Below are 19079 nucleotides of genomic sequence, written 5' to 3'. Positions count from 1 at the left end.
TTATACATAATGCAATACATATTAACACGCAAATCACGTTAATCTAATTAAGTTTTTTGAATGCTTGTTGTAATTCATAATAGAAGGTACTAATTGAAATTCAAGGTAGTGTCCAGAAAATATCTTGCTCATGCGCGAGTTCGCATTTTAATACCATTGCACTTGTTCCGGTGCATTTTTGTACGCATTGGCACGCATGCGTACTGCAGTAATAAAAAAGTTAATTACAAAAAGTGTATGTATCAAAATACTTGTTACTTAAATACTAAGGAACTTTTTGAAATGAAACACGTGCGGTATACTACAATTTCCGGAAGCATGAGCCTCTGATTTTTGACGAAGAACCGTCATAATCAATTGCTTGACAATTAATGAAATAACAATAATTAAAGATATGGGGAAGAGATTGATTCATAGACCTTCCGATTAATAAGTGCGCACGCTTCCGCTTGTGCCATTCCGGCCATCGGGTGAGTGATATTTTATCAATATATATAATTATATAACCATATTAATTTGTGCTAATTTTAATAGATGTAAACGTTTGATGAAACGTATGAAATGGAAAGATTTTTTTTTAATTAAATACTATTTATGATAATGCGTTAATTACATTGAGCTACTTTGCGAGCTGCTTGGTGGCGAATTTACAATCTGCCTATAAAGTCGCCCAGTGTCATCATTGAACAAGCTAACAAGCATATTGTAAACAGTCTACCGAGAAAAGTTGAAAGCCGGTCAACTTTACACGCTACACGTCGGCGTGTGGGCCTACTGCGTCTGTGCAGTAAAGCGCAGTAGCAACCTCCCTATAAAAATACGAGCTACGTTCTGTCAAAATAGTCGCTGGCTTGTGGCTTCTCAGCGAATGGAAAGTTTTGTGTGTCATCATCACAATCGCAGTAGCTGAATCACCCGCTATTAAATTCGCCAACAAACAGCTCGTAAAGTAGCTCCTTGTAATTGACGCTTAAATCACTTTAAAAAATATACATATTATGTAATTTACTGTGGGATTTGTATTTATAATGTATCACATTTTTTAGAGTGGTTGAATAGGTGGATGGATATTTTATATACTTATAATTATATAAGTTGGTATATATAAATTAAAACATAGTGGCTTGTTGCTATATAATTATTTGGATTTAGTATATGAATGATAAATTGTCATTTTTATGACCTAGATATACGTTTCACCCGCTCGATTTGAGTGCAATCAACGAGAAACACATTTGGTTCAGCAAAGCAGTTTATGTCTTAGAAACTTTTATCTTTAAATCTACTTTGCGGCTTTCCTGGATCCTGGAAGTCATTTGGATCATTCACAAAGACAACAATGTCGTCTATAAAGCGTATGTGATTTCGGTATTTACCGTTAACGGCGAATCCACTATTCTCCCAGTCAAGTCGCCTGAAGAAATCTTAGAGTAGAGGTGAATAATTTGGGTGAGATTATGTTGCCTTGCCGGACACTACCTGCTAATAAGAAACGTGGAAGACGGCTTATAAAACTGTACACTGGCTGTTGCATCATAGTACATGTTATTCAGGATATTATAGTGTCTAGGCTTTAGAGATTCAATTGTTATACAAAGCGTCTATAACTAAGAATTTTTAGCTTTTGCAAAGTCAGTAAAACCCAGGCGGTGGTCTATAGTTTTGGTACCGCTCTATAATTTCTTTGACAGTCTGTATTTGTTATGAAATTGCTCGCAGAAACAAACTGCTATGAAGCGCAATCGGGCGTCCGCGTTGTATCTTCTAAAGTGACCTTCTGGTGTGTCTAAAGTTAGAAAATATCTTGGTCCCTAATCTTTTTTAGTACCCACATTTTCTGTTGTTTTATTTTTGTTTCATGTATCTAACACGCGACTGTTTAAAAAAAATGTATAAGATTTGTGACTAATCTAGAGTCATGGCGATGATATAAGAAGCAAATATTTATTAATAAAATATCAGCAAACTTTAAAAATATCCAACTGTATTGCACGCCACTGTTGCGGCATCTTCATTCACTAAAAGAAGTAATTTATTATTATTTTGTACAGTGCATCGCATATTGTATTCTAGCTGACATTTCTATGGAGATTCTTTATTATTTTCTATCTTCCCTCAGAAATCATCTTGAAAAAGCTTACGCACTATAGGAGCTTATTTGCAAATATTCTTGTGTAGAAATATCACCGTTTCTACTTCTAAGAAGAGTAAATATAAATAGTAATCATAACAAAAAACGGTGAATAATATCTACCTTCTCAACTAAACGGAGCTTAAATAATAATTATAAAAGTGAAGCTTAAAAAAGTCATTTCCCATTGCGGATGTATACAAACGCTGTTGGTACTGTACTCTGGGGCTAAGTATTCAACATTATTAAGGCTATACCTCAGTTGAGGCATGGTCTAAAAAGATTGTGGCTAGGCGATGCGCGGATTGCGGGTCGCGGGTGCAAATGACGCATGCCGAACGAAATATAATTTGTCATATAAATCCAAGCAGCATCAGTCCCGTGCAGCTCCGTCTCGGGACGGAATGAGCGCTTAAAATCACTTCTTTCAGACACGTTTAAAGCGTCATAGAAAGCGGCCGTGCATATCCATGGCTATGCATATATGACGGGTGGTGGTGGGAACTTTAACGTATGTTCTATTAGTAACAATAATAATATATTCATTGACATGTTTTCTTTTTCAAGTAAATGGGTAACGTTTTTAGTCATTTTTACACGATTTAAGAATTAATACCCCCGTCGCCATCACGAAACAAATTGACGTATTCACACCTCGACGTTCTCTCTCCGATTGCCAGCGAGTCCAAAATTTCGTCGCGCCTATAGTTGAAAATTATTTGCCGTTTCACTGAAGTATCGTCTTAATTACATACGTATTAGCGTCGAGGATCCCAGGTTCGAATCCTGGGTCTGGCAAGAACACATATTATTTTTCAATTTGTGTATGAGTCTGAGTATGTACCTAAGACGTTGAGCAAGTGGCTGAGATCCATTTCTCGTAAAAAAAAAACAAATTCTGTTAACACAAACCTCCACTCTGTGGAGGCCCATATGATCTTATTATGATCGGACATGGTCGGAACATGATGATGTATTTGTACGAAGATCGTGACCAATTATGGCAATTAATAGACAGAGTTATATTGGAATGATTTGTTTTGGTTTATTTACTATTGCGGTAGGACTAAGTATATAATGGTGGAAAAGATTTGAACAGATTTAATTATGGGAAACATGGCATTGAATATAGAAATGTGCTCTGTTTTTACATGTTGTTACCATAACTTCTCGAAAGCAATTGATGTATTTGAATAATAATTCCATCTCGTGGGTCTAATCCAAACTATATACCTACATATCATCATCATCATCAGCCGGGGTCAATCCACTGCTTGATGAAGGCCTCCCCGAGCTTGGTCCAACTCTCTCGATCCTGTGTCGTTCGCTGCCACGTATTTCCGCCGAACTTTACCAGTTCGTCAATCCAGCGGCTTTTAGGGTGACCCTTTGGCCGTTTTGTGCCCCTTAGGTACCACTGGATGAAGGCATTTGTCCAGCGGCCGTACTTTCGGCGAGCAAAGTGCCCCGCCCATCTCCGTTTCAGCTGTTTGGCAACGTCTATTATCTACATATATGGTGGAATAATAGTAGTAACAGATACTGAGATAGTAACTGGCCGGTAACTTATAAACTCGAGTGACATGTCCAATGGATTATGATCCGCTATTTATTGACGTACTCTCAATCAAAATAACAAAATAAGAATAAAATAAGAAAAGAATATTCAGGAAATAATTATTATTATTGAGTCAGCCACTCTATATGGAGTTTGCGTCATTGGATATGGCTGACTATGTGGAAAAACAGATATTGCGGAAATGATAATTGCAGTAAGCTATTTACCGAGTTTGCCATAATTGGACACTACGGGAAATAGATATTAATTAATTTAAAATTGCGGTCAGTTATTTAATATTCCCGATCAATATGCTAACACGGATTGAGTTGTTTATCCCCATAATGTCTAAAAAATACCTCTTTCTTCAACATTTATGTCACAAACAGTAGGACAGATCACAGGTCTCGACCTATTTTAGCTTCTATAATATTACAATAACCGTTAACTTACTGATAGATATATGTTATTATCAAAGGTAACTTTATTGCAGGTATTTTATCAGGCAATTTCATTCAATAAGCTACGTGATTCGACTATTATTCGTCAACAGTGAAACTAATAGACCTTGTCCGTGCTTTGCAAGGCTTCTCATATTATTATAATACCAGAGGCAAATCTAAACATTTATAATATTATACTCATATAAAATGTACATAATACAAAAATAATTACAAGATAAAAAGAACTTTTTATATACCACGTTTTTAAATTTTCTGGTGAATCATATAAACTTGACAATTCTATGTATTAATAAATACTTTTTTTTGTACTTGATAGAAATACTGAATAAATATAGAATACTAAAATGTCATTTTGACATTTTATATTGATTTCCATAGTAACGCACATATATATTAATAATTTAGTTGCTAGGACTTGACACACAAGACAAAGTGTGTACTGGACAAACAAGAATACGAGCTAATAAAAACGTGGTAATTAAGAGAACCCATGTTGTAGTTCAATAAAAAAAATACTTATATAAAAATTAGCAAGTGCAATGTAGGTATGTTAAATAACTGTTCCTGATAAAAAAAAAATGATAGGAAATTCACACCAAATGTCGGATCCCGTAATATTATGTCCGATAAGACTGGGTATGATTTGATACTCCATTAGCCCGGTCGCACATACAAAGTCATCTCGACAAATTTATCAATATGATTTTGTTGGCATTTATAACAAACACGTAACTTAATGGACCATCGCACACAGCGTGAATTCGATTTTTTTATTTTAAAATAAAAACATCTGCTATTTCATGCAGCACTTAACACATGCCGCATTTCGAATATAGACAATATTTCAGCAGGGCATTCATTGTTTAAGCTCAAGATACATCCGGAAATTTGTATGTATGCAGTTGGCCGTAACTAGGGATCCCGAGCTATTTTCGATACCTATGAATCCCGGGATTGATAAACATAATCCCGAAACTTTCGGGATTGATTTTTTTATCAGTTTTTATGGAAAATAAAATAAAAACGAAAATATAATAGAAAAAATACTTTTAATAACAAATAAGTACATTATAAATAAACTGAGTTTAAATGAATTTTGATTTATATCCATGTGTAAGTTGTCGATTCATTTTATTTTTTCGCATAAATTAATAAAAATGAGAAAGATTGGGAAAAAACAATGCTTCGCACTATAAACAACGTAATTCCACCATGATCTCATACGTTTTACGGCAATTTCATATTTGGCTAACTAATTAGATTTATGAAGCGGAATGGCCATAGGTACACCATGATTTGTTTTACTATTTTAAATCTCGCTAACCCATTCATTAAGTCTTTTCTATCAGAAACAGCAATCTCATATTAAATTCACATTATTATTTATTTTACAGTATTATTTACTCCATTAAACTTATGTATTTCCAAGATTGAACGTATACAATATTAACAATAAATGTCTTAAATAGTATAAATTATACAAGATTTATTTTTGACCGATTGTATCAATCTTATTTGTAAATATAAAATTTTTATATTAACAATGGAATAAACTGCCAATCACAGGATCAGAATTTTGGCTCGGGATTGGATTCCCTAGCCGTAACACAGTCCATCGTGAGATGTTGATCGGATATATATGGTACCTAGTATAATATTGAAATCAATTCCTTACCTAAATAAACCACTTCAATAATACGTAAAAAAAAAAACACCGGAATACAAGGTAAAGAGATGAAATAGTACAATTTACATAAAATTCTGATAATGTTCTCGAATCAAGTCGTACGTACTATCAAATATCTGATTATAATGACTGTGTTGTTATCAAACACTTGATACCAATAAATATCAAATTATTGTGCTTTAATTATTGAATCTAATAAAATTTCAACAGACTGTCTGCAATACTATACGGGAATTTCTTTCCGGTAAGACTACTCACGGTAAACTGTACTACGGTGAAATATAATACGCACAATTTACATGTAAAAAATCCTAGGTCTGGCAAGTACACAATATATTGTTTTTCAATTTGTGTATGAGTCAGAGTATGGACCTAATACGTTGAGCAAGTGGCTGACATCCATTTCTCGTAAAAACAAAATATGTTAATACAAACCTTCACTCTGTGGAGGCCCATATGATCCTATTAGTGGCTAGTCGTATCACAGAGAGTTCCAACATTGTTTGCAGTTTTAATTTATGACCGCGTTGCAATAGAGACGATTTTGTATGTGCGACTGGGTTCTAAGCTTCAATAGTGCAGGATAAGAAGCTATACTGCAATTTGTTTTGTTAACATTTTAAAGAAGACGGAAGCAAAAGAAGAATTCGATCAGTTACTGCAAATTTTACTTACTTCACCCCTTTTCATAATTAAATGGAAATAAACATGCAACATATTTGACAAATTACTCAAACGAGAAGTCGCGTCTTAGAAGTAGTTGTTACTGCATACGACAGCATAATACTCGTAATAAACTGCAGTAAATTTTGAGATGGAAAAGGGGACGCCCCAACTGGCAACTAGTAAATGTGTCGGGATAAAATGATGCCACATAACTGTTACTGTAGAATGGTTATAATAAATACATTTTCTTTTAACTATTTCACTAACTATTTTTTTTATTAAATGAATAATAATTATTAATACAATTTGTAACGTTCTTCATTCTTCATGATTGCAATACCGAATGAAAATATCAATACCGGGTATTTCAGTATTTTTAATGCTTGGTGACAATACCAGTATTCGTTAAAAAGATTTCTTTTGTCAGTGCCATCAACTTTTCTACTCAAAATAATTAATTCCGTTCACAAAGCGATGTCGATTGAAAGCTTTATTTATCTTAGGAAGTCGAGACCTTTTTTTTAAGCTCTTCGAGTCAAAAAACATTCATAATACAGAATGCGTACAGGGCCGTCCACATATTATAACGAGACACGATCTTGGCTATTCTTAACACCCCTCCCCCCTCATGGTCAAATTTTGTCATTCCCCCCCCCCCAAATGTTAAAAACCGATTTAAAAATATATATTAATCCATAAATCCGCGATCTCCAATATTGTGTTTCCAGATCCTTTTATACATTTTCTTTACTTTGTGACGTCACATTTTATTTGACCCCCCTTAAGCATGACATCATATATGGATGGCCCCTAAGACTCATTCTATTTAGAGTCCAAAATCTTTGTCAAATACCTAATGTAAACTATATTAATATAATGGTCTTTCCATAAAAAATTGGCAGTTAACACAATTAAATGTTTAATAATTATTAATGTTTACGTGATTGAACCGTTTTCAACATAACCCATAATATGATAAATAATAATTGTCATGCCAGGTTATTACTTTCTACGATACTAATGGCGCCTGTAGTATGAATAACTAAACTAAGATTTTCTTCCGCGCAAGGCAAACCTACCAAGTCTTACCTCTAAGTTTTATGCAAATTTATTCTGAAATAATAACACAAGCAATCTGCTACAATGTCGATAGATGACAGGATAAATCAGATGAGATGGGTGGAGTAAGCTCTAAAATGTTGATATAATCACCAAAAGGATAATTGCTTAAATGCATTTCTAAGTCATAAGTTTTAAATGTTCTATTTATAATAAGCCATTAATACATGTTTAATACCGTATCCGGAAATTTGTACATAATCAGTTCACCGCAGGACACTTATTCATGCGCCGCAGTCAATGCCGTAGTACGTGAAATATGAGTTCGTGTAACATTTAATCAAATTCTTCGTTGAACATTTCACCGTGGAGTATATTTTTACGTATGCTACTACGTAAATTTTATGGCGAATTTTATGAGATGTCTTTACTAGGTTAGGTTAGGTTAGGTTAGGGTTAATCTAATTAGAACAGTACTATTTGCAAACTATCGCCGCATTTTGTAAGATAAGTACAAATGTATTCCACGGTGAAATGTTCAAAGAAGAACTCGTCATTTGATAAAATGTTATACGAACTCATGTTTCACGTACTGCGGCGCATGAATAAATGTCCCACGATGAACTGCATACGTACAACTTACATGTAACTGTTTAATATACCGGTCTCTATCTTATCTAATAACAAAATTGTAATTTTAATCGTTAAATGTATGAAAAACTATGTAGCTTGGAAATTAATATCATGAATTCTATTTGATTTTTGACAGCGTATTCTTCCTTTTTCTTTCTTTGAAATTTTGGACTCGTTGCAAAACCTATTCTCAATATAAATGTTGGAGTCATTACTGTAGAATTTATGGTATGATGGATGAAGAGGTCGTCAGAAGGAGAGATGAGAAGTCGAGATTTGGTGGTTGCTCCGATGGACGGTGGAACGAGTTTTATTTGCAGCGTAAACAGTTGGTAGTCAGTATACAATACTTATGATACTGTTCCGAGGTCCGATCTCGATAGAATGAAATGTTGTGCGGAGCGATATAGAGACTGAAATACTTACAGACCAGGAACTTATATTCGTGTGACATGTTCAATGAATTGTGATCCGCTATTTATTGATTTCTTCTTCTTCTTTCACCCTGTCACGTCCCAACATTGGGGCATAGGGCAAACACAAGTTGGCGCCACTTCCCTCGGTCCATCGCCAACTCCTGTGCCTCCCGCCATGTCAGACCTGCAGCACGTAGGTCGCTTTTGTAGCATCGCTGCAGGGTGAGGGAGGGCCGGCCACGGCGACGGAACCCTTGAGGCTGTGCCACAAGGGTACGAAGTGCCGCACTCTTTGGCGGCATCCGGAATACATGTCCCAGCCACGTGAATCGTCTCTTCGTGATAACTTCAATCACCGAAGGCTGTTGTGTCTGCTCACGAACTCGGATATTTGTAACGCGGTCGTACCAATGTACCCCTAAGATTCTGCGGAGACATCGATTCTCAAAGCTCAAAAGCCGTGACTCTTGAAGCTTAGTAAGATGCCATGTCTCACAGCCATACAGGAGCACAGGTAGCACGCACGCGTTAAACAAACGACATTTGGTCCTCACAGAATACAGCCTTGACCTCCATGCGACTCCAAGTTGGTTGAACGCAGAGCCCGCCACACCCATGCGGATTCCAAGCTCACTAGAAATACCACCATCATCGGCAACCGTGGCACCCAAGTACTTGAATCTGGACACCAGCTCGACGGGCAGACCAGAAACCCGCAGAGGAGTGTCGGCGTCGATGCAAGCAGCACTGCACATGGATTTGGTCTTAGCGGCATTCAGATGAAGACCCACACGCATCGAGTTCGCGGCTAGCCTGTTCACGGTCACCTCCAACCTCTCGATCGTCGAGTCAAACACGACTGCGTCGTCTGCATACTCCAAGTCGCACAGTCTTTCTTCGCATAGATCGCTTGTGTCATCATGATGTAGGCGTATCCCACTGTCGGGGCAAACCGTCTTACGCATTATGAAATCCATCATGATGATAAAAAGAAAGGGCGCAAGTACACATCCTTGCTTGACTCCTGACGTGATTTCAAAGAGGTCAGAGGATGTTCCGGTTGCTCTCACGCGACACTCTGTATTGGTGTAGAGAGCACTTATCACGGCGACCAGTTTCCGTGGGACACCATATCCTAGCAGAATTTGCCACAGAGATTCACGATGAGGACTGTCAAATGCCTTTTCATAGTCCACGAAGCAGCAGGCGACAGGTATATTCATCTCTTGGTACTGTTGCAGGAGGCTTCGGAGAGTTGAAATATGCTCTGAGCAGGACTTCCCCGGGACAAATCCACTCTGCTGCGCACGCAAAACGTCCAGCATGGGACTTCTAATCCTGTACAGGAGAATCTGCGCCAACACCTTCCCGGGAACGCTGAGGAGAGTGATTCCTCTGTAATTATTACAGTCTTGTGGGTTACCCTTTTTGTGCAGAGTAACAACGGTACCATCCCTCCAGGCTTTGGGGCACTGCTCCCTTTCCCACACCTCGTGCAGAAGGTCACACAAGGACGGCAATACAGCGCTCAGTCCGCAGAGCAGAAATTCTGCATGGGTGCCATCATCTCCAGGAGCTTTCCTGCGCTTCAGTCTTTTGACAGCCTCTTTAACTTCAGCAGTTGTCGGAGGATCTTCGCAGAATCCCGATGCAGTAGTGATTCCGAGGGCGGTGATCTCCGACGGAATATCGAAGGGATGCAATGGAGGTGGGCGATTCAGGACATCACTGAAATGTTGGCGCCATAGCTCCTGGACCTTTGCAGGTTCGGTGACTGTCACTCCGTCAGAGTTGCGTAATGCAGTGACCACTGGACGTTTCTTACCGCAAATTGCTCTGGTGATGCGGAAGAGAGCACTTGGATTATTCTTGCAGGCAGCAGATTCCGCATCCCGAATGAGGTCATCCAGGCGTCGGCGCTTATCGCGGCGGGCAGAACGCTTTACCACGCGGTCCATTGTCTGGTATTCCGCGCTGCGCTGTGGGTCGTATGTACCATTGTCTCGCAATTCTTTCAGGAGCTTCCTCTTCTCAATCATCTCCCATGTATGAGGTGACATCCAGTCCGGTCTGTGCGTATGCCGCTCTCCTAATGCAGTAGTTGCGGAGCTCATTATAGCGTCCCGGAATAATATCCATTTTCCTTCCAAGGGATCCGAGTCGATGGAAGACGTGAGAGTTCTAGCATCATATAAGCGCTTCTGCAGCTCCAGCTCATAGGTTGCACGCACACGGGTACTTTTCAGTTTTTCCACATCGAGTCTGACCGTCCTTTTGGGTTTTGGGACTCGTTTGAGGTCTATACGGGATTTCCCGACCAAGAGTTCGTGGTCACTGTGGATGTCTGCACCTCTATATGTCCGCACGTCTAGCAGTTCATGCCGGTATTTCGCTTTGACCAAAATGTGGTCGATCTGGTTTCTTGTATTACCGTCTGGCGATGTCCATGTATATTTGTGGATGGTCTTATGAGGGAAAAGACTACCACCAATCACAAGACCATTCATTGAGGCAAAATCTACCAGACGGAAACCATTATCGTTCATTTGGCCAAGGCCATGTTTTTTCCCAGCACAAAGGGTCCACGCGAGGGGTCAGATCCTACTTTGGCATTAAGGTCACCAAGGATAACTGCATGATCACAGCTGGGGATATTTCCAGCGGCTTCCGCCAAACTTTCGTAGAATGTATCCTTATCTGCATCGCTAGCAGCCTCTGTGGGAGCATAGCACTGCAGAAAAGTGATGGAGCCCGACTTGGTCTAGAAAGTAGCGCGGAGTAGACGTTCGGAGATAGGTTCCCAGCTGGTGAGGCACTTGCAAGCTTCCTTGGACATCAGCAATCCGACTCCACTACGTCGCAATGTGGCGTGTCCGGAGTACAATAGACGAAACCCACGAATAAACTTCTCGCCAATGCCAGTGAGTCGACACTCACTGATCCCGAGAACATCTAACTTGTATTGAGAAAGTATTACTGTTAGATGCTCGGCCTTTCCAGGGACATTTAGAGTACGGATATTGTAGGTTCCAAAACAAAATCGTTTACCGAATTCAGGCGAGGTCGTCAAGATGGAAACGGGGGTCCGAAGCTTCCCTGTGCTTGGATTAATCTGTTGTTTTAGGGTGTGCAGGTGATCATCCCACAGCACCCGAGTTCACTGGTGGGGCTGCCACCTTAGGGCCCGTGAACATGCCCTGGTTTTCTGTAGGGGTTTTCCTTCCCGTAGCCAGAATGTACCAGTTTTTAGGCGCTGGTGATTCGCCTTGCACCCTCCTCTATCTGCTACAGCATGCTGCATTGCCTAGGGACCCCCACGGAGAGGTTAGAGGTAGGATTTGTTGGCAGAGCTATCATGGATAGTCGACATACTCAGCATTTCAAATGGAAGCACACCTGATCTGGCATCAAGGCATACCCCACTGAAGTCATACCAACCTTTGGTCCTCACAATCAAAATAATATCTTGAAAAGAATATTTAGGAAATAATTATTGTAATTGAGTCTATACTTTGAGTTACTTTATGGAGTTTACGTCATCGGATATAGCTGACTATGTGGAAAAATGGATATCGCGGAAACAGCTATTTACTGAGTTTACAATAATTGGACATTCCTGGAAACGGATATTATTAGAGAATTTGTAATTTCGGTAATACGAGTATATATAATATGCAAATAAATATATAATATGCTGACACGGATTGAGTTGTTTATCACCATATTATATAAATATTAAAGTACGCTGGTTAGACGAAATCATAAAGTTCGATGTATGTACTTGACAGCTTTGGCCGAAAAGAGTAGAATGAACTAGGAAAGGTCTTCACCCAGCAGTGGATCGACCCCGGTTAATAATGATGATGAAGCTACGGACTCTCGTCGCTACTAACCGAAGCGGAAGGACCAGAAGTCCACGCGGAATTATTTATGAAGTCATATATATCATATTCTTAATATGCCAGTCGCACGACAAGTTTACGATTCTAGAAGCTCGCCAAGAAATTAATTTTAATAAGCTCTTTAAGGGCTTAGTAGTTATGTAAACTTATTTAACCTTTCATTCATTTTGTCGAAACGGCACAAAACTAAGTGAGGCTGGAATTTTTAATGAATGGTGCATTATAACATTATATTATTTGTTAAACTGTATATAAGAAAATACATACGGATTTTCAGTTGTCCGAAAATGGACAAAATATGAACATAATTACATTTGATTATTACACGAATACGAACTCTTAAATGCATTATGGAAACACATTAATTTATATATATCACTTTTCTAATCGATCACATTTGATGTTTAATATTATTATTCTGAATTAACAGTGACTCATGTGAATAACGACTATTTGTCTGTATTTTTATCTACTGCAGAGAACTGCTCGTTTTTAAATAAAATTTCATTCACACTATAACTACTACTACTCAAAATATAAAACAATAATATAGTTTGTTGCTGAAATGTAACACTATGCAATTAAGGGTTAATGTCTCATGTACCGTTGGATGGAGAAAAGATTTTTTTTCCCCGACCATTTCCAATCCTAACAAGATCATATGGGCCACCACAGAGTGGAGGTTTATATTAACAGAGTTTTGTTTTTACGAGGAATGGATGTCAGCCACTCGCTCAACCTATTAGGTCCATACTCTGACTCATACACAAATTGAAAAACAATATGTGTACTTGTCAGACCCAGGATTCGAACCTGGGACCCACGACGATATAAGCCGATGCTTAAGCCGTGCGGCCATCGTTGGTATATATATATAATATACATCAGACGTAATATTATTAGATTATTTATTAATGCCAATAAATATTTAGCTGTCAATCCGTCTATTTTTCAAGCAAATTAATATGTAATATTCAAAGTGAAAGATGTGATTTCTAGTATCGCTCAGTGCAACTTATTACAACGTTTTTATTAGCTCGTATTCTTGTTTGTCCGGTGGTTGTTTGTCCAGTACAAATCTTGCAATCAATTTTTAACTAACTTCCCGACTAGCTAGACATTTGAAACTTTTAGAATATACCAGGACACGATGCCAATGCATTATTTTAATATTTTTAGCCATATTGAATTAATTTTCAGTTAATTCTGTTTTGTATGGAAAGTTATTTCAGAGAAATCCGTAAAAAATAAAAGACTATTATTGGTTGCTAAGGGGGTGGTCCTAGCAACTAAATTATTAATATATACGTGCGTAACTATGGAAATCAAAATGAAATGTCAAAATGACATTTCAGTATTCTATATTTGTTTGTTTGTTTGATTTTCACTTACTTCATATCAAGTACAAGTTATTAGAGCATATTGAGCATAATAATTCAACAGAAAATTTAAAAACGCTGTATATAAAAAGTTCTTTTTATCTTGTAAATATTTTCTAATTGATTTGTTTCTTTAAAAAGTATGTATGTTCTGTTATTATTTTATATAATGTTAACTCTATTCTAGGTTATTCTTACTTGTCATATACCTTAACGTATATTATTATCTCAATTATATCGACACCATAAAAGATATTATTAACATCGTTAAATAAATAGTCCTTCACAACCTGTCCTATAAAATGGGATGCACTAAATATTATAATATATTCGTTATAATGTTGATTTAGTCATAAAATTTAGCTGAAGACTGCATATTGACAGTTATGATTTAATAGCAAAAAGCCGTTTTTACTTGCCGTTAATGTCAGTTTCTGAAATGCCATTATCAGCGGTGGGAGTATTTTACTGTCTCCTGTTGACAGAGATGGCGTTGTTTATTTTCTACTGATTCGCATAAACTGATTTTTTGTCGAGAGATCAATTATTATTGAATGAGTGTGTCTTTTCATTCATATAAATAAACTACGCCTACTTCGAAATATTATTTTGTGATGTAAACAAAATGAGTGGATTTTTTTTATACAAAAACTGGGGGCATTCTTAAAGGCCGGCGTGCCATCCAAAGCTCGAAAATCAATAATTCGGGGTATCTTCAATAACTCTGAACATTATTTTAAGTTTATAGGAAGGATGTATATGCAATTATTATTAGTTGAGTAGTTGGTACCAAGTATCCATACAGATTGTGAAGAAAGAATTTGACCACCTCCAAAGGGCCGCACTAGAGATTGGCTTAAGAGTAAATGAAAACAAAACTAAAGTCATGGTACAAAGCCGACAAAATCAGAGTAGGCTGGGCCAAAGTTTCAGTTTTGGAAACCATCAATTTGAGGTTGTCAACCGGTTCACATACCTGGGTTCCAATATTACAAAAGAGAACGAGGAACTAGAAGAAATAAAAGCCCGAATAACCGCTGCAAATAAATCGTACTTCTCATTGCTGCCCATATTCAAATCCAGAAATGTCCACAGAAAAACTAAGACGCGGCTCTATAAAACCGTCATATGCACAGTCGTTGCATACGGGTGCGAGTCATGGACGCTAAATGTAAAAGTAGCTGAAATGGTGGATTGCTTTGAGAGAAAGATCCTTAGGCGGATATACGGACCCATGAATGATGGTGGGGAGTGGAGAATTAGGTACAACACGGAACTATACCGCTTATACCAAGATTCAAAACTCTCCAACTTCACAAAACTCCAGAGGCTAAACTGGGCAGGCCATGTCCAGCGCATGCCTGAGTCACGGATACCGAAGAAGATCCTCGAAGGAAACCCAGGAGGGAAAAGGCCAGTGGGAAAGCCACGCACACGATGGGGTGATAATGTTACAAAAGATGCCAACCAGATACTAAAAATCAGGAACTGGAAAAGACGTGCGGAGGACCGTTCCGGCTGGAGGACAGCGGTGGAGGAGGCCAGGGCTCGACTTGAGCTGTAGCGCCATCGAAGAAGAAGAAGAAGAAGTTGGTACCAAGCAGAAGATAGAATGTACCACGCAGCCTCTCATCACGCTGAGAGTGAAGAGGCGGCGTTGGACCTGGCTCGGCCACGTGCTGCGGATACCAGGAGATAACCTCAACCTAGCTTGCCTTTTTTTCAAGCCGACCGGATTCCGGCGTCTTGGAAGGCCGCTAAATACTATCTATAGAGTGTATACGGCGGAGCTACGGGATGCTGGTTTGACCTGGAACGAAGCAAGAAGACTGGCAAGCAACAGGGATTCTTGGAGGCGCCGCGTGGTATCCATATGCTGCAATTAAGGGGCGGATATGGCCGAAGAGTAGGTATCAGTTAAAGTAGGTGGTAGGGTCTTGGTGGTAAAGAAGATTCAGATAAAATTTTTGAGACTCATTTATTTTAAGCTATATGGATATTATCCGTGGCTTTATCCGACTGATTTTCTCTTAAATATGCTTTCATACTATGGTATAAGCTTTAAATATTTAGCTAAGTATATATTTTTTCCGATTTATACGTGGTGTAAAATATAAAAACTCAATTAATTATCTTAGATCTTAGATTAGTATTCGTTGTTAGTTCTCCTATGGTTCAAAATCAACCTGTTATCGGTAATACCAGTATTGAGGGTGATAACTATGTTCAATCAAACCATTTCTGACATTTATATATTAAATTTACGTAAAGGTGAGTTCTGGTGGATGTTATTTGATAACTTTTTAAGATAGAGTCGGTGTGCTTCCATGAACTTTTTTTTACTTGTAATACCCTGTATTTGTATTTAAATATTGTTAACAGTTATTTTTTAAGCCATGTCGTGAATTTATAATTTATTGTGTTCATTATATTATGTAAAATAAATAAATTTGATTTTCCCCCCAACCTTTTTTCATCACAGAAATCAATATTTTTTTACCATTTCTCCATTAGCCGCGGATTCAAAAAAAAAAAAAAAGGTATGTTTCTGAGACATTCCAAAATTATTACCATATTTATTACGTCAAACTTTCCCCATGGCATATGATAAGATTATTGTAACAATTAGGCCACTACTGCATTTAATTAAAAAACACATCGCAAAAAATATTAATATTAGGTCCATACTCTGGGTCCAAATACGCATTGAAAAACAAAATGTGATTTTTCCAGACACGTGACTTGAACCCGGGACCCACGACATTATAAGGTCATTGTACTTCAAGCTATATAAATAAAATGAGTGTTAATAATATTAATTATAATGATTATTATACGAAAGTTCTGCTACTAATCCACCACAGGCAAGTTAATAAATAATACTGAATTATTATCTTTTACAAAAATGAGTATCTATAAGACAGTAGTAAATTTTATTCATAATAGCATACAGTTCCAGAAGTGTTTGTTATTAAATCCATGTACTATTGTATTATTATTCATTCTGGTTAGGAGGTCAAATTGGATTGAAAATGAACAAAGGAAGGTCAAATCTAGAGTCGTCTGCAACGTGGACTCCTGACCGCTATGGGGCTGAAATGCCATTCTTCGCGCATCCATTGACTCCGGAGATCTTCAGTTGCTGATACCATAATGATTGGTATTAGAACGGATTGCCAAGTGTTATTATGAAAGCACTTACGAATCAAACTCTTCACCTCGCAGGTCAAATGTGAAATGTTTGAATATTTAGTCTTGAATTGGATAACAATACATAATTGTTTTTATACCATAGCAGTACATAATATATATTTATTTTACGTTAGCTATCACCCGCAACTGTGTCCGCGTCTAATACTGAAATAATACGTACACAGATATACAAACGTATTGAATAAAATAAATAGACTAATTCGATTTGAATGTAATTTATTTAAGTAACCATTATTTTTTCTATTGATCCTCACGTTACCTTGTATTTGAAAGTAGGGCGACTCTGTACGGCAGGCCTATAGCAGCATCTATAATATTTTTTCATTATATTTTTTTCGACCATACAAGTAAGTGTGTTGCAATTCGATTTACGGAAGCATTTTTTCCTGCTCTCACGTGGCATGGTTGCCAATCCCGATATTCTAGAATATTTGAATTTTTATGCACCCGTCAATTACATGCGTGGTCGCAGCCATGATCTATTTTGGGTGAACGCTGTTTCCTCATGTCAGGCTCACCAGGCGCCAATAGCGAGGGCTGTGCGGCTGGTCAATGCACTACCTAGAGATGAAGAAATTTTTATCAATGCATTATATATTTTGTTTTTTTAAATTATATGTTACCACGTTTTTCTTAGCTCGTATTCTTGTTTGTCCGGTGGTTGTTTATCCAGTACAAATCTTGCAATCGATTTTTAACTAACTTCCCGACTAGCTAGACATTTGAAACTCTTAGAATATATCAGAACACGATGCCAATGCATTCTTTTAATACTTTTAGCCATCTTTAAGTAGAATTGAATTCATTTTCAGTTAATTCTGTTTTGTATGAAAAGTTATTTCGGAAGAAATCCGTAATCCAATCCACTATTATTGGTTGCTAAGGGGGTGGTCTTAGCAACAAAATTATTAATATATATGTGCGTTACTATGGAAATCAAAATGACATTTCAGTATTCTATATTTGTTTATTAGAAAATTTAAAAACGTTGTATATAAAAAGTCATTTTTATCTTGTAATTATTATTGTTTAATTTGTATTGTTTTTAATTATTGTTGTTTTTTATTTTATTTCTTGTCTATAAAATTATTCTTTGCTTTGTTTTTTTCTCTCTATCTTGTTTTATTCTCTAGTTGATTTACTTGTACTTTTCGTCTTAACTTACTTACTTAACGTCTTGAATTAATAATTTGTTATGTGCTTAACGTGTCTTTTTTTAAATAAATAATTATAATATACGATCCTAAAAGTTGAAAATTAAATTGAATTACGTGTCACGTGCTATAATATATCTTTGGCATAACTCTCAGGTTAACAACTCAAAACTTGAGCTGGGCCGGATACATATTACGTCATGTCCGGTCATTTGAATGAGAGAACTTCTACGAAGGAAAATTAGCCGAACTTAATACTCAACTTAATACTTAACTAAATCGATTCGTAAATGGTAGAAAAACTAGAATGTTAAAATTAATTTATCATATTGAAAATTTACTTGTTTTTAATAATAATAAATTTACTAGAAATTGTTTTTATTTGATAATTATAATACTATTGTCTTCAATAAATAATGTTAATCTTGACATTAATTATTAATGTTTTAATTATATATTAGAATATATATAAGATATAACTACGCGGTGGACTAATGAAAGAGTGTCCGATTTTGAAGTCGTAAATCATGGATTCGAATCCCTTCTCTGGTTTTAGTTTTTTTTATTATTATGTTAATGCAGAGCAAAGTCCCAATTGGTTATAATATTAGCTTACCTTCATAATAATAACGTCCACCCTATAGAAGCACTTTGTGACTTGTATATTATATTTTTACGTGAGTTTGGATCTAGACCATGAGCCTACTATGTTATGCAAATGGGTAAAGACGGTTTCTCGCGAAAAATTAATTAAAAATTTCCGCCCATAAAAAACCTTTAACCTCTTTGGGTCGTATAGTACTTACATAAAATTCAT

General features: G+C 36.9%; 2 protein-coding genes across 2 annotated transcripts in view; both read right to left on the bottom strand.

The window, feature by feature from the left end:
• Positions 1 to 1282: 1282 nt before the first annotated feature.
• LOC147074695 (uncharacterized) lies at positions 1283 to 11121 on the bottom strand. The gene is made up of 2 exons (XM_085943453.1): positions 10065 to 11121; positions 1283 to 1305 (listed from the first exon to the last, which is right to left on the bottom strand). The coding sequence occupies exons 1-2, from the start codon at positions 11119 to 11121 to the stop codon at positions 1283 to 1285; spliced, it is 1080 nt and encodes a 359-aa protein (XP_085799579.1).
• A 35-nt stretch (positions 11122 to 11156) lies between these two features.
• LOC147074694 (uncharacterized) overlaps positions 11157 to 19079 on the bottom strand; it is a 68182-nt gene continuing 60259 nt past the window's right edge. Inside the window, exon 9 of the mRNA XM_085943452.1 lies at positions 11157 to 11329. Within this exon, the coding sequence (XP_085799578.1) occupies positions 11157 to 11329 (173 nt within the window). The remainder of the gene's footprint in view (positions 11330 to 19079) is intronic.

This window comes from Rhyacophila brunnea, unplaced genomic scaffold, assembly GCF_057557595.1.
Source record: "Rhyacophila brunnea isolate RB1 unplaced genomic scaffold, BYU_Rbru_1.0 scaffold_16, whole genome shotgun sequence".
Classification (NCBI taxonomy): Eukaryota; Metazoa; Arthropoda; class Insecta; order Trichoptera; family Rhyacophilidae; genus Rhyacophila; species Rhyacophila brunnea.
The sequence above is the reverse complement of the archived record's forward strand: the minus strand, read 5'-3'. Positions and strand labels throughout refer to the sequence as shown.

What these genes read in the sequence shown, in the direction of transcription:
- LOC147074695 (XM_085943453.1), bottom strand. Translation starts at nt 11,121, where the DNA reads ATGAATGGTCTTGTGATTGGTGGTAGTCTTTTCCCTCATAAGACCATC. An exon ending in CCCCAAAGCCTGGAGGGATG is followed by an intron (nt 1,306 to 10,064) that starts GTACCGTTGTTA and finishes AATGACTTCCAG; the next exon opens with GATCCAGGAAAGCCGCAAAG.